Below are 15,174 nucleotides of genomic sequence, written 5' to 3'. Positions count from 1 at the left end.
CTTGGGCAACCCACATATATGTAGACATAGTGAACCATGAGGACGAACACTGTCATATATCACATGGCAGTTCATCATCACTCTTGCACAAGTCCAGCAAGAGGAGTTTAGCTGACTTTCAAGCAAGGCTTGTTGAATGGCAGGCTCAATGGATACAAACTTGGACCTGTCATTTAAGAATGGCGTGCATTTTGTTGATATAGTAAAATTGTTAAGGATGACTATTCCTGCCCCTTTCAGGTTTACTGATGTGTATGTCCAGATTGGTCTTAAGGCCTTGCAATGCTGTAAGGCATTCTCATTGCATGTGAGTCAGACAGGTTTGGAATCCTGCAATATGTATGAACAAGATCAACTAGGTGCACTTTTAAGGATTGTGTCTTTAGTAAATGCTGGTGTGTGGTAAGATATTGGAGTAGAGGAGTTTGAAGTCAGCAAATACCTCTTCCTATTTTGATTTGGGATGAAGGCACACCAAAATTGAAACCATGCACAAGAACAAACTTGCTTTCAGAGTACATGGCCATACAGGAGCAATGCTGTGTCCATGTGCTCATTTGACATTGCTAGCCTATTCACCAGTGTTCCACTTAAGGAAGCCATAGTTTTGTGCTGCAGCATTATATTATGGCAACCTAGACCTGCCACCATTGCGTGAATCAGTATTCATTAAACTTATTAACTCGACAACTTGCGCAGTTGAGTTCAGTTTTAATGACACCATGTATGCCCAAATAGATGGTGTTGCCATGGGATCCCCTCTAGGCCCAGGGCTCTCAAACATCTTCGTGGGTTCCATGAAAAACATAACCTTTGGAACGACACAACCTCCTGCCCCTCACATGGATGATAAGTTTACTATATTTACATCTGCAGCTGCATATAACAATTTCCTTGCGTGTCCTAATGGGCTCCATCCTGTGCTCAAATTCACATTTGAAATGGAGCAATCAAATGAACTAGTATGAGTTGAGAAATCTGTCAGGAGGTTTGTTGCCATGGTCTACCACAAAGTTACCTTCACTGGTCAGTATATGCATTGGGATTCTTACATTTGCTCATGATGCAAGCTTGATGCTGAAATAGGGTGCATCAAAGGCATCCTACAGGATAATGACTACCCAGACCAGATAATTTTGCTCTCCAAATTCATGAACGGGCCTTTGGCTGTGACTTTCAGCCGTGTAAAGTGCCCAGTTTCCTCTGATTATGCTGGAAGGGCAAGGTATCTTGCATTTCAGCAACTGGTAAAACCAGCTGTTACACACTGGTACTATGCAGTAGCAACATGAGTGGTATTCACCACTACTAGGATCTACCATCAAGTCGAAGATGTTCTGCCTATCTCAAATGAGTAATGTGGTATATGAATTTCAGTACGTGTGATGGTAGGTATGTAGGCGGTATGTCCCAAAGACTGGTTGTTTGATACGATCTGCATGTCCCAGCTGCTGCTTACAACGGGCAGGGTACAGACCATACCCAACCAGTCAGTGTTTGTAAAACTCAAAACTGTGTCCAACATTAAATATGATTCTGCAATTAGACAACATTGGATAAATAATCCTCAAGTGTGTGCTAAGAATTACGCTGACAACCAAGTTAAGATTCAGTCGAGCTCGGAGTGTGGCACATTTGCATGTACTGGAAGCTACATATAGTAATACTGTAAAGAATGTCGCTTTATTTCTGTTGGACTGTGGATTAAAATTATAATGGCTGCAGTTTGAAAGGCATGTCCACTGGAACAGTGAGGGATATGTACAATGTTGCTGTCCTGGAACACTGTCATGAAAGACAGGATGGTGCTAAGGAGGAGTCCGGTCTAATGGGGAGCTGCCTGGCAACAATGTTTTAATTGTCTCCTGACCAGGTTTTGAGTAGTGCAGCAGAATAGCTCCTAGCCTGAAAGGAAAAAAAATCTAAAACCTCTTCTTCCTGTGTGGAAGATTCCAGTAATCCTACAATAATAGCTAGCTGGCTTTTTCTTCTCATCTCTAACCTGCTCTCTGAAAACCCCTGTCAAGAGGAAAAGGGGAAAATCACTTAGAGACATTGAAAGACAAGTGCTCAACAGTGAACTAAAGACAAGGTGCTGGAAGATCACCTCATGTCATCAACAAAGAACTGAGGAATTTGGGAGACATCAATCAAAATCAACCCATCGAATCTGGAATTGGTGCTATGGAACTGTTTTATCTCACCCTTAAAAATCCATATTTTTGTGTCTGTGTGTATTGTGATTTAAGGGGGTAGAGTTTAGGTTATAGAAAGTCAGCAGTTCATATTTCTTTTGCCACTGATTACAGACAATTTGTTTAAATAGTTATTTACTTAAGTTTACAAACCTGGTGCTTGTATTCTGTTAACCTAAATGAAACAATTAGATGGGTTGATCAAACTTTTTTACATTTGTCACGGCTTGGGGAGCAGTGGGGCTTGATATTGCAGCACACTATCTCCAGTGAGTAATGACAATACACAGGCCCTGTTCTTTGCAGGCAAAGAACATGTACATGACTTGGATGAAGGGACTGAAGGAATGGTTGCTAAATTTGCTAACAACACAAAGATAGGTAAAATAAATTGGTGAAGAGGGCATAAGGAGGCTACAAAGTGACATAGGTTAAATGAGCGGGCAAAGATCTGGCAAATGGAGTATAATGTAGGCAAATGTGAAATCATTCATTTTGGCAGGATGAATTTAAAGCTTATTATCTAAATGGTGAGAGATTGCAGAGCTCAGATTCAGAGGGATCTGGGTTGTCCAAGTGCATGAATATGCAGGCACAGCAGGTATTTGGGGAAAACTAATAGAATGCTATTCTTTGAGGGGAATTGATTACAAAAGTAGGGAGGTTACACTTCAGTTTTATAGGGCATTGGTGAGACCACATCTGGAGTATTGTGTACAGTACTGATCTCCTTATTTAAAGAAAGATGTAAATATGTTTGGAAGCAGTTCAGAGGTTTACTAGGTTAAGACCAGGAATGGGCAGGCTGACTTATGAGGAAAGGCTGGACAGGTTAGGCTTGTATCTACTGGAATTTACAGTAAGAGGCGACTTACTTGAAACCTTTAAGATCCTGAGGTGTCTTAACAGGGTGGATGTGGAGAGGATGTTCACCTTGTGGGAGAATCTAGTACTAGGGGTCACTGCTTTAAAAATAAGGGGTCACTCATTTAAGACAGATGAGAATTTTGAGGGTTGAGAGTCTTTGGAACTCTCGTCCTCAAAAGGTGGTGGAAGCAGCGTCTTTGAATATTTTTAAGGCAGAGCTAGATAGATAGATTCTTGATTAACAAGGGGTGAAAGGTCATCAGGGGGTGTAGGTAGGCAGGAATGTGGAGTTGATCTTAATAAATGGCAGAGCAGGCTCGAGTGGCCTATTCCTGCTCCTAATTCATATGTTTTTTTATGTAGGTACATAATGCATGTCTCAGCTGAACAAAAATAAGTGACGGTCATTCACTGACCTATTCCTCAGGGTGGTGCCTTGACCAGTTGGGGTCTAGCTGCCTAGTTTAAATTTCAAACAGTGCTCAGAAGTCAACTGTCGGTCATTATCACTCGTGCATTCTCCATGGCAATGTCACTTGCCAACCAATCAGCATTCTCTTCACATAACTGTGTCACAAAACAGCCTTTTATATGGGACAGTTTACTCCAATGGAAATTATTGATTTTGAACATCAGACTGGCAAACTATGAAGTACTACCAGGTGTCACAATGTAGCTTACTTGAGGCCAAATAATAATTGGGCCTTCCTGGCTCGCAGAAAGGTAAAAGCAGGAGATAAGCCAAGAACAGGGAATGGAGGGGAGTAGCCTGAGGATGGAATCGTCTGTGCCTGCTGGCCTCAGGCATGTTCAGTGGCAAGAAGGCCAAAAATTTGGTTTCACGATGTCGTGAAAATAGTTTGCGATCGTCCACTCAGCCCGTCAATGACGGGCCACGTTTCCTGCCACTGGAGATCAGGAGCCTCAATGTAATACATCAGCATATCATTACAAGATGAGACTGCTGGACTCATTTCCTTTTTCCTGTTCCCCTCTTTCCCTCTCCCTCTCCCTCTCTCTCTTTCCCCCCCCTCTCCCAACCCCCATCATCCATCCATCAGATCAGCCATGATCTTGCAAATTAGCAGCAGGAGTAAGCCTCAAGCCTATTCAGTATGTTCATATCACGTCGATGTGTTTTACAGCAGCATATAAAAGGCATGCACTTGGCAGGCTGCACTTTGAGAGGAGCTCTGAGGTGAGTGCACAGTAACGTTGCAGAGCACTTGCAAGCGAATCCTGTTGAACTTCAAGGTTGAGGTCGTTGGGGATGTGGGGCAAAGGTTGCCCTGCAGTTGAGGTGACTTTTTGATGGTGGGGGTCACGAAAGCTGCTCTGTGGTTGAAGGTAGTGCACAAGCGTGTTTGTGGTGGGGGAAGTTAGGCAAGGGAAGTGGCTACGCATTAGGGACGCCTTGTATAAAGTGACTATTTCTCTGAAGCTGAGACAGTTCAGGCACAGCCACATTCATGATTGGAGTCTGGCCTCTAACTTATCTGCCCACTCGAGCAAAGTGCTCCAGAGCTTTTCACCCTTCGGGCACAGACTGCAAACTAATGAGCATTTTAGAGGACTGCAGAACAATTGGATGACTGGGCACATTGTATGTACAATCTCCTTAATAAAGCTGGCTGTAGAGCAGTCACTGGTGAAGGTACATTCAGCCCCTTGCAATGTCATCATCCCAGCTTGGGCCAGTCTCCCCCATGGCTCAAGCTAACAGTGCAGCTTTGCAATGTGGGTTTGGAGAATTCCTCAGCTAAGAGCACAGCATGCAATCCAATGGGCAAAGCTGCTGCCAATTGGTCAGGTTGAGTTGGGTGGAGGAAGGTGGGTTTCCGGCAGCAATGCAGCGCACTAAATTCTGGCCATCTAAGTGGTGGCCAGCACTCCTGGATGTATTAAGGGGCCTTCAGACTTAACCAAGAGAGGTTCTTAGTATACCCATGCTAACCCATACGTCTTTCTTTCATCCTGCAGGAGGAGTTTATCAGGATCATGGAGCCAGGTGCACTAGCTTGTATGGCTTGTGGCGTACAGAGCGTGAAGACGACTGAAGACTGTGACTGAGGTGCCTGGCTGTGCAGAAGGAGGAGCAGCACCCTCTGGAAGAAGGGATGGTTGGGGCTCCACATGCTGCTGAAGAGCCACAGTGAACTGACACTGGTTGGCACCTGGCTACACCCAGGGTCTATAGATGCCGCCTTTCATTCCTGCAGATGACCAAGAATCAGTATTGCTGAAGAATGCACATGTCTAGGTCACATCTGCCAAGCTATTGCAGGATTTGGCACCACGTGGACATGGAGGGAATCCACTGCCAGTAGCTGTGAAAATGCTCAATTTCTATGCCAGTAGCTACTTTCAGGGCTTCATAGGTGACCTCTGGAATATCACTCCTCCACCCACAAATGCATCCATGAGGTCATGGATGCCATCTTTGCAAGGGCACACAACTTTCTGCATGTTGCCCAGGGGCAGGAGAACCAGGATGCAAGAGTGACAGGATTTGCCCAGATCTCGGGTTTCTCACAGGTACAGGGTGCCATCAACTGCACATCTGCAGATCTCCATTGCAGCATGCGGTCAACCACAACGGATTCCATTCGCTAAATGCATAGCTAGTGTACAACCACCACGTGCATCCTGTAGGTCTGCACATGGAACATACGAGCATACGAATTGGAAACAGGAGTCGGTCACTTGGCCCCTTGAGCCTGCTCCGCTATTCAACAAGATCATGATGTGATGGGGAGAGTGCACAACGACTACATTCTCAGTCAGTCATAGATCCTTGATGTCTTCCAGGGTCCACGCAGGCTGCAAGGATGGTTCCCCTGGGGCGGGCTACCTGCAGAGGACGTGGCTGATGACACTGTGGCAGCCTCAGACTGCAGCAGAACATAGATCTATAACAAGGCTCGTTCTGCAACTTGATGGAGCAAACCACTGGGATGTTGAAAATGAAGTTCCAGTGCCTCAACTGGTCTGGTGGGGCACACGGATGGTGTCACACATCGTCGCCAGCTGCCTCCTTTGCAGCGCCAGGGGAGAGGAGCTGGCTGAGGGAGGGGCTGCAGGAGCTAGAGGTCTCCTCCAATGAGGATGCTGACGATAAGGGTGAGTAGATTCTCAAAAGCAATGATGACGGCAGTGAGGCCCTCATGCTGGCCAGACGAGGCAGGCGCCCTCATAGCTGCTCGATTCATGGAGGAGGGTGATGACATGCAGTGAGGAGATACCATAAGATTCTCACATTGCATCTATGAACGCTTAACTCCAGTCTGGCTTATGGCAGCGCACATACCCTCTGAGAATGCTCCTGTCATGGAAATGCAGTGGAGGCTCTAATAATAGTCGCTCGATTGCAGGAGAACGATGATGACATGCAGTTAGGACACTCCATAGATCTTCACATGACTAGACAGGAGTCAGATATGCTCAGACTGGGGGCAGCTCCACTTCCCTCTGATCAGGGTCATATCAGAGATGCAGCCATGAAACTTTTTAAAAGCATCTGACCCTTTGTCCGTCTTCAGCAATTGACACCTTCATGAGCACAACATCATGGGTCATAGATGCTGAAGAGATGGGGCCCAGTCCCATCTTTAAAGGTGCTGAGAGCACAGAGAATGATGGAACTCTGACACCTGCCCATGACATTCTGGCAGCAGTGGCATGCACAATAGAGTGTAGACATCACTAATATGTCCAGGGAGTGAGAGGCAGGACCATTACTTTGGTCTGAAGACTGCACAAAACACAGAAGAGGCACTGGACTGAAACATCTGCCTTTATTGTGTGCAGAAAGGTTTCACGTTTGAGTGACACGAACACTGCTCGTCAGAACAAGGAGCCATAGTCAGAGAGACATTCTTGGGAGTTTATTGATAATAGTAAACATTAAACAAGTGATTAACACTCATGCCCAGGCTGTGCAAGGGGAGGTCTTGTGGTGCAATGGGTAGTTTCCCTGCCTCTGAGCTAGGATCTGGGTTCAAATGTCACACTGGGGCTTGATGGTCATAGAAGGTGTTTTCATAATGTGGCCAAGCTTATCATTGCTTGATTATCAACCTGCAAATCCTTAACGAGGTGTCAGCTGTGGCTCAGTTCATAGCACCCTCACCTTTGAGTCAGAAGGTTGTGGGTTCATGTCCCACTCCAGGACTTTGAACAAAAAAAAAAGTCAAGAACTGTGAATGTACTCGAAGGAGTTACAACTCCTTGGTGGTTCGGGTTGTGGCGCAACGGTAGCATGTCTGACTCCAGATCAGAAGGTTGCGTGTTCAAAATCACGTCAGGCTCAAGGTGTTTAGAACTGTTCCTGGATATTGTATCTGGACAAAGTTCATTGTGTGTGGAAATTTCAGAAACATGATGAAAGTCAACCTTTCCGCCGATTTTTCAGGCTACAACTCCTTGACCTCCTTAACTCTGCTGCTATGTCTTCGTGCACCCCGGTCATCCACAGCCGAGGTGGAAGCAGCCTGTTGACTGCTACACCCTGTGCTGACCTTGGTGGGTGGAGGGCTGAGACCCTGCTTTTCAGAGACTTGCTGTGCAGCAGTGGCACCCACCTTGAGCTGTGGAGCTGGAGCTCCTAGGGTCACCGGAAGAGGGGATTCGGATGGGTTGGATACTCCCGTGTCACCTGGTGGATGGCCCTGGGGTGTGCACCTGCTGATCCTCCCTATGGGCTCGCAAGGACCCCTGGCTGTCTCCTTGAGGAGAAGAAGTTGGAGTGAGATCAAGCTGCCCCGCACCCCTCTTGTGTGCACACTGTTGAAGGTCAACCATGGTGTCAGCGATGGAGTTCAGCCTGCACTGCAGTGCAGAAGTGACATGCTGGAGCAAGGTCGTCATGGTGGCTGTCATTCCCCCAGTGTTGACCTCCGGTGCGTTGGCATGCCAGTGCTATCACCTCAGCCTGAAGGCAGATGGACTCCTCCACCGAGCCTTGCAATCTGAGGAGTGTAGCAGGCACCCTTCCTGATATCCCTGAGCTTGCATTGCAGATACGCAATTGTGATACGACCTGGTCCAGAGGCTCATCTGACTCCGACTCCTCAAATTTCCGTCCTCCCGAGTGCTAGACATCTGGGAAGTCCCTGATGCCACCTGCTGTGGATCAAAGTGTGATGTGCTTGCCAGATTGTGATCCCGAGGCTACTCTAAATCTAGGTCCCACTAAGCTGCATGTGCTGATGAAGGGTGTGGGTGAGTGCTGTGATGGCACTTCGATGATGCCTTTAGATTCCCCTTCTGAGGTTTCCTTGGGGCTTGATTCGAGGCCCTGGGTTGTGGATTTTCTTGGTTGTTTGGTAAATGTATCTGCAAAGGCAAGGAGAAATAATTAGTACATGGCAGTGGCCTGTGAAACAGCACACATCACTCACAGCATGGTTGTCTGATGGATGTTGCACTGCTGGACCCTCACTTGCTAGAGCACTGCTGACCTCACCATCAGCATGGGAATGGTCCAGATCCTCACCAGCCAGCTGGATGGCTGTTTTCAAAGTCCACGAGGACCTTGATTTCAGGCATTCCTCCACTGATAAGCGACCTCTTCCTCTTGTGTACCAGCTTGTCCTGCATAAATACAGATGGAGTGTAAGCAGGACACCTGCCAGGTCAGGTAAGTATGCCTGGCATGTGTGGGTGGTGAGTGGTCCCAATGGATGAGGATAATGGTGTGTATGGCGATGTCCCTTGAACTGGCAGAGAGCGAGGGGCCCTGTGGATGTGTGATGGGGTTGAGTGAGAAGAGTGACTTATCCTGGTGGAATGGAGGAGATCATTCATTCATCTTGCGGTTCTGGGTGGCTGACCTCTTTTGCAGAGTGTTGGTATTGACCATCGCCTCCCAAGCCGGATTAGAGGTTGCTGCCCATCCTGCAGCCAGAGTGCGGGTCAAGAACATCACAGCAAGTCTCCACTGTGTCCAAAAGGTGCTCCAGGGATGCGTCATTGAACCTGGGGGCTACAATCTTTTTGCTTTTCAGGGCTATGCCTTCTTTGCAGCAGTTGTGGGCTGGAAGCACTGAGGTGTGCATGTGGTTGGACTTTAAATATGGCGCCCAGCGTGATGAAGTGGCATGGTGGACAATGAGAGTCTGCCTGCAATGACAACAGCGTGTTTCTCAGGAATGGATAATTAATGCGGCAGGTTTGGGATGATACAGAGTGAAAAGCCACCATCTGCATTTAGTGCAAATCTGGGACGATTCTGCCCTCAGGAGGCCAAATTATTTTTGTGGGGTCGAGTGGCGGATTCCTTTGCAAGATGAAAAGCTTAGACATGTCCCTCCTTTCAGCAATACTCTTAATTCTGCACTACCAAACAACTAAAAACTAACACTTATTTATTTTAATTTCATGGAGGACTAAAGGAATCAAGACCATATGACCCACATTAGGTGGCAAGATGGAAACCTCTGGAGAAAATTGCTCTTTGTTGACTGGTACTTGTTATCAGCCAACTTGTGCCTTTTCCACCAAGACAAATGTATACTCATCCAGACACCACTGTTTGCTTTACAGCTTAAATTGTTATAGATGCCCTTGTAACTACAAAATTGAGCTTTAGCTCTGGCTTGGCATGGTTCGTGGAAACACAATGTTCTATCCGTTTTAAGGAAACAAATATAACTTTTTTATTGCTGTGACTGCCTCAAAATGGGGTCAGTTGCCTTATCCCCTTGCTAACCTTGATGCAGCTGGTGCCAATTTGAAAGGAACTATCACTGGGTGTTTGAAGTGCTTGCCTGTTACGGACCATAGGCACACTTCAGTTTGCATATAAGGATCCCAGGATCCTGATTGCCTTTTTAGGTTAGATAAGATTGGAGCTTACACTGAACATTTTGTTGGGTGATGGGGAGAATAAACCAGCCGACTAAAGTTTGTTATTTCCATAGGGTCAGGAGGAACAGGAATCCTCTGCTAGACTCTACAAAAATAATTTGGCCTCCTGCCTCCTCAGACTACTCCCCTCCGTTCCCTGCTCTTGGCCTATCTCCTGCTTTTACCTTTCTGCGAGCCAGGAGGGCCTGATTATTGGCCTTGAGCTGCATCGTGATACCTGGTACGTCATAGTTTGCCAGTCTGATGCTCAATCAACAACAACATTTATGTAAAAACAAAAAGCTAAAAGCTACTGCGGATGCTGGAAATCCAAAACAAAACAAAAACAGAATTACCTGGAAAAACTCAGCAAGTCTGGCAGAAGGGCCATGAAGGCTTGAAACGTTGACTGATTTCTTCTCCGCCGATGCTGCCAGACTTGCTGAGTTTTTCCAGGTAATTCTGTTTTTGTTTTGTTTTGAACAACATTTATGTGGTGCCTTAAATGGAGTAAACTGTCCCAATGTTTTTTATATGAGTATTATCAAACAAAATTTGATGCTGAGCCACATATATAGGACAGGTACGTGGTAGATCTCAAGGGTAGTCTTAAAGATGGAGACAGGGCCAGAGAGGTGAACATAATACCACAAGAAATAGTAGCAGGAGTAGACCATATGAGCCTGCTCCGCCATTCAGTACGATCATGACTGATCTTGGGCCTCAAGTTTATTTCCTTGCCTGCTCCCCATATTCTTTAATCCCGAGACCCAAAGATGGAGAGGTTTGGTGAGGAAATTGCATAGCTAAGGTCCTCGGCACTTGAATTCATGGCTGTCATTGGTGGAGCAATTTAAAAAACCTGGGATGTGCAAGAGGCAAGAATTGGAGGAGCACAGAGTTCTTAAAGAACTGTAAGCCTAGAGAGGCTATAGAGCTAGTGAGGGGCGAGGCCATGAAAGGATTTGAATGATTGAGAATTTCAAAATCAAGGCATTGCTGGGTCGGGAGCCAATGTAGAGTGAGGGGTAGGGTGAATGGGTGAGAGTGAATTTGGGTATTGTAGTTTTGGATAGGCAAACATTAGGCGGGGGTAGAAGATGGTGTGTGCAGGTACTGCGAGGAGGTGCACGAGTTGAATAGGTAGCTCAAAGGAAAAGTGTAGACAAGATCAATTGAATCCTTTTTCTCTCTTGCGTGCTCTCGCACCGCAGTTCCTCTCCATTATGCTGTCGTTCTTACTTTCTGTGCATGTTCCCTCACTTGAGTGCCCAATCTCCCTTGCCCATTGCGCACCTCCATGCTCATGACCTGGTGATGGACTTTTTTCCCTTGTGTGCTCATTCTTTTCATGTGATTATCTGGACAGTATACCATTTTGCAAGCCTCCACAAAATCCAGCTGATCCAGAACTCTGCTGCCCATGTCCTGTTCTTCTTGTCCTCCTTTGACTTCCAGGCCAGCCCAAATTTAAAAGTATCTTGTGTTTAAATCCCTTCATGTCTAACCGCACCCCCCATTCCCCAGCTCCACCAAACCAATCTTTTTGGCTACAACATGCTGTACCTGCATAGTAGTTAGCCTCAATTTTTCACCTCAAAATGGATATTTTACTTACCTGTATCTTGTAACTGGGTGTAAAGGATCAAGCAGGCAATACGGGTTGTGCCGGAAAGATGTGTGGGAGTTCAAGAGACCCACCCGCACAGAACAGACACCACGTGGCAAACAACAAAGATGGTGACTGCCCACACCAGCAGTTCACTTTTATACTTGCCGCACAAGTGAACCCTGCGTTTGGAGGGATTTTTTTGAGGCTTCAAAGGTCAACTTAAATGTAGACATCTATGGTAAATGCAAGTTGTTGCCTTGGGTTTTATAAAATGTATTACACAATTTAGTACTAAAGGTTTCTGTCTGTCTTCTGCATCAGACATGTGTTTGGGATTCTGAATTGAGAGAACTCCGGGCAGAATGCTACATACAGATTGATGAAAGTGGAAAAGCAATAAGTGACTTGAAAGCAGCATCAAAACTTAAACATGACAACACTGAAGCATTCTACAAAATCAGTATAATCTATTATCAACTTGGAGACCATGAAATGTCTCTTAGGTAAGTATCTTCCTTTTTTTAATTCTTCTAATAATCTTTTGCCATTTTTGAACTACAGATCATATACCCATTGCAGGTCGTTCACTTCAGTCTTTTTGGTCACCAGGTTTTTGATTTCATCAATTGTGGGTGGAGGTGTTTGATGTAAAATATTTTGTAGGATGAATTCTTATCCAGGAGAAATGTAGAATGTCAAGTTGGTACTTTTTTTTTTTGAAGTATCAAACAAGTAATTTTAGGAGTTTTGAAGTCCTTCAGTATTTTTAGCACGTTTATCTCACGGATTGTTGAACGAATACTTCACATCCGTCTTCACCCAAGAGAATGAGGATGAAGGTATGGAACTCAGAGACTGCGAGGTTCTTGAGCAAATTGATATAGGGAGTGACAAGGTATTGGAGATGTTGCCAGGATTAAAAATGGACAAATCTCCAGGTCCGGATGTTTTGTGTCCCAGACTGCTGAGGGAGGCAAGGGAGGAGATCACGGGCTCTTACCCAAATTTTTAATTCCTCTCTGGCCATAGGGGAGGTGCCAGAGGACTGGAGAACAGCTAATGTGGTTCTGCTATTTGAGAAGGGTTGTAGAGATAAGCCAGGGAACTACAGGCCAGTGAGTCTCACGTCAGTGGTAGGGAAACTATTGGAGAAAATTCTGAAGGAGAGTATCTATCTCCACTTGGAGAGGCAAGTTTTGATCAGTGATAGTCAGCATGGCTTTGTCAGAGGGAGGTCATGTCTAACAAATTTGATTGAATTTTTTGAGGTGACCAGGTGTGTAGATGAGGGTAGTGCAGTTGATGTAGTTTATATGGATTTCAGCAAAGCCTTTGACAAGGTCCCACATGGGAGACTTATAAAGAAGGAAAATGCACATGGGATACAGGGTAATTTGATAAGGTGGATTCAAAATTGCCTTAGTTGTAGGAGACAGGGTGATGACAGAAGGATGCTTTAGTGACCGGAAGCCAGTGTCCAGTGGCGTACCACAGGATCTGTGCTGGGTCCCCTATTATTTGTCATTTATATAAACCACATAGATGACTGGGTAAGATTAGTAAGTTTGCGGATGACACAAAGATTGGGTGGTTAACAGTGAGGTTGAGTGTCTTAGGCTACAAGTAGATATTGACGGGATGATCAAATAGGCAGGCAAGCGGCAGATGGAATGTAACCCTGAAAAGTGTGAGGTGATACACTTTAGAAGGAGTAATTTGACAAGGAAGTATTCAATGAATGGCATGACACTAGGAAGTTCTGAGGAACAAAGGGACCTTGGCGTGTGTGTCTATAGATCTCTGAAGGCGGAGGGGCACGTTAGTGGGGTGGTGAAAAAGGCATATGGGACATGCCTTTATCAGTCGAGGCATAGATTACAAAAGTAGGGAGGTCATGTTGGAGTTGTATAGAACCTCAGTGAAGCCACAGCTGGAGTACTGTGTGCAGTTCTGGCCGCCACATAGGAAGGATGTGATTGCACTGGAGGGGGTGCAGAGGAGATTCACCAGGACGTTGCCTGGGATGAAACATTTAAGTTATGAAGAGAGGTTGGATAGACTTGGGTTGTTTTCGTTGGAGCAGAGAAGACTGAGGGGGTGACCTGATTGAGGTGTACAAGGTTATGAGGGGCATGGACAGGATAGGGAGTAGCTGTTCCCCTTAGTTGAAGGGTCAGTCACAAGGGGACACAAGTTCAAGATGAGGGGCAGGAGGTTTAGGGGGGGATGTGAGGAAAAACTTTTTACCCAGAAGGTGGTGACGGTCTGGAATGCAATGCCTGGGAGGGTGGTGGAGATGGGTTGCCTCACATCCTTTAAAAAGTACCTGGATGAGCACTTGGCACGTGGTAAATGGGATTAGGTAGGTAGGTTAGGTGTTTCTCACGTGTCGGTGCAGACTTGATGGGCTGAAGGGCCTCTTCTGCACAGAGATTTTGTGATTGAGTTGAGATTTGACTCCAGGATCAGAGACGGGGCTATAACAGTGGCCTCAGTTCTCTTCACCTGTACTTATAGGGTCATGGCTCTTTACTGAAAGATTGCGATCTGATTAATCAGGGGCAACCTGTCTACAGGTTTTACAAACATAAGAACCAGGAGCAGGAGAAGATCATATAGTCCATTGAGCCTTCTCTGTCATCCTCCAACATTTCGTATGATCATGGCTAATCTTGGGGTTTCAACTCCACTTTCCTGCCTGCTCCCCATATCCCTTGATTCTTTGAGAGATCTAAAATTTGCTTAAATATATTCCATGATGGTGCATCCACAATCTTCTGGAGTAGAGAATTCCAAAGATTCACAACCCTTTGAAGAAATTTCTCCTTGTCTCAGGCCTAAATGATTGGCTCCTTATCCTAAACTGTGCTCCCTTCTAGATTCCCCAGCCAGGGGAAGCAACATCTCAGTATCTCCCCTGTGTAACCCTTTCATAACCTTGAATGTTTCAATGAGTTTACCTCTCCTCCTTAATTCCAGAGAACATAGACCCAATTTACTAAGCCTCTCATCCCAGGGACCAATTGAATGAATCTTTACTGTTTTTCTACAGTTGTGGGGCAGACTATCTACTGCCTGAAAGGTGGTGGAAGCAGTACTAACTGCAAAAGTGGGATTAAAAAAATACTTAAAATGGAAAGTGTGCAGAACTGTGGGGAAGGAGCAAAGAACTAGCAAAGCCTAATTGGTTGCTCTTGTTGGCATAGGCATAATGTTCTGAATGGTCGTCATCTGTGCTGTATGATTCTATGATTCCAGGAGTTGCTAATGAAGCCTTGGTCAGTCCTATGTTTGTTTTATAGTAGAACTAATGTTATGCCCATCTTGTGACTCCCTGAAAATGAACACTGCATAACAGATCCTATAAAATTTATGCACATCTGTATGCATTATTAATAAAATGGAGGGAAATTTACCTACGCATATTTTCCTTTTTAAGAAATTCATATAATTGTCAACTGTCTTGATCAGGTGACCTTTCCCAGGTGTCAGTGTTTTTTTTTAAAAACATCCTAGTAGATCTGTGGCATTGCTCCATGAGTTGTAAAATCTGCTGCCCTACGACAATAGAATTAGACCATAAGACATAGGAGCAGAAATTAGGCCATTCAGCCCATCGAGTCTGCTCCGCCATTCAATCATGGCTGATAAGTT

General features: G+C 45.5%; 1 protein-coding gene across 1 annotated transcript in view; it reads left to right on the top strand.

Moving 5' to 3' along the window:
- dnajc3a (DnaJ (Hsp40) homolog, subfamily C, member 3a) overlaps positions 1-15,174 on the top strand; it is an 82,466-nt gene that overhangs the window by 43,309 nt on the left and 23,983 nt on the right. The window contains exon 6 of the mRNA XM_078545912.1: positions 11,842-12,023. Coding sequence (XP_078402038.1) covers positions 11,842-12,023 — 182 coding nt within the window. The remainder of the gene's footprint in view (positions 1-11,841; positions 12,024-15,174) is intronic.

The sequence above is a fragment of the Cetorhinus maximus genome, chromosome 7, assembly GCF_964194155.1.
Source record: "Cetorhinus maximus chromosome 7, sCetMax3.hap1.1, whole genome shotgun sequence".
In the NCBI taxonomy this organism is placed as follows: domain Eukaryota; kingdom Metazoa; phylum Chordata; class Chondrichthyes; order Lamniformes; family Cetorhinidae; genus Cetorhinus; species Cetorhinus maximus.
This window is presented reverse-complemented; position numbering and strand designations above follow the sequence as displayed.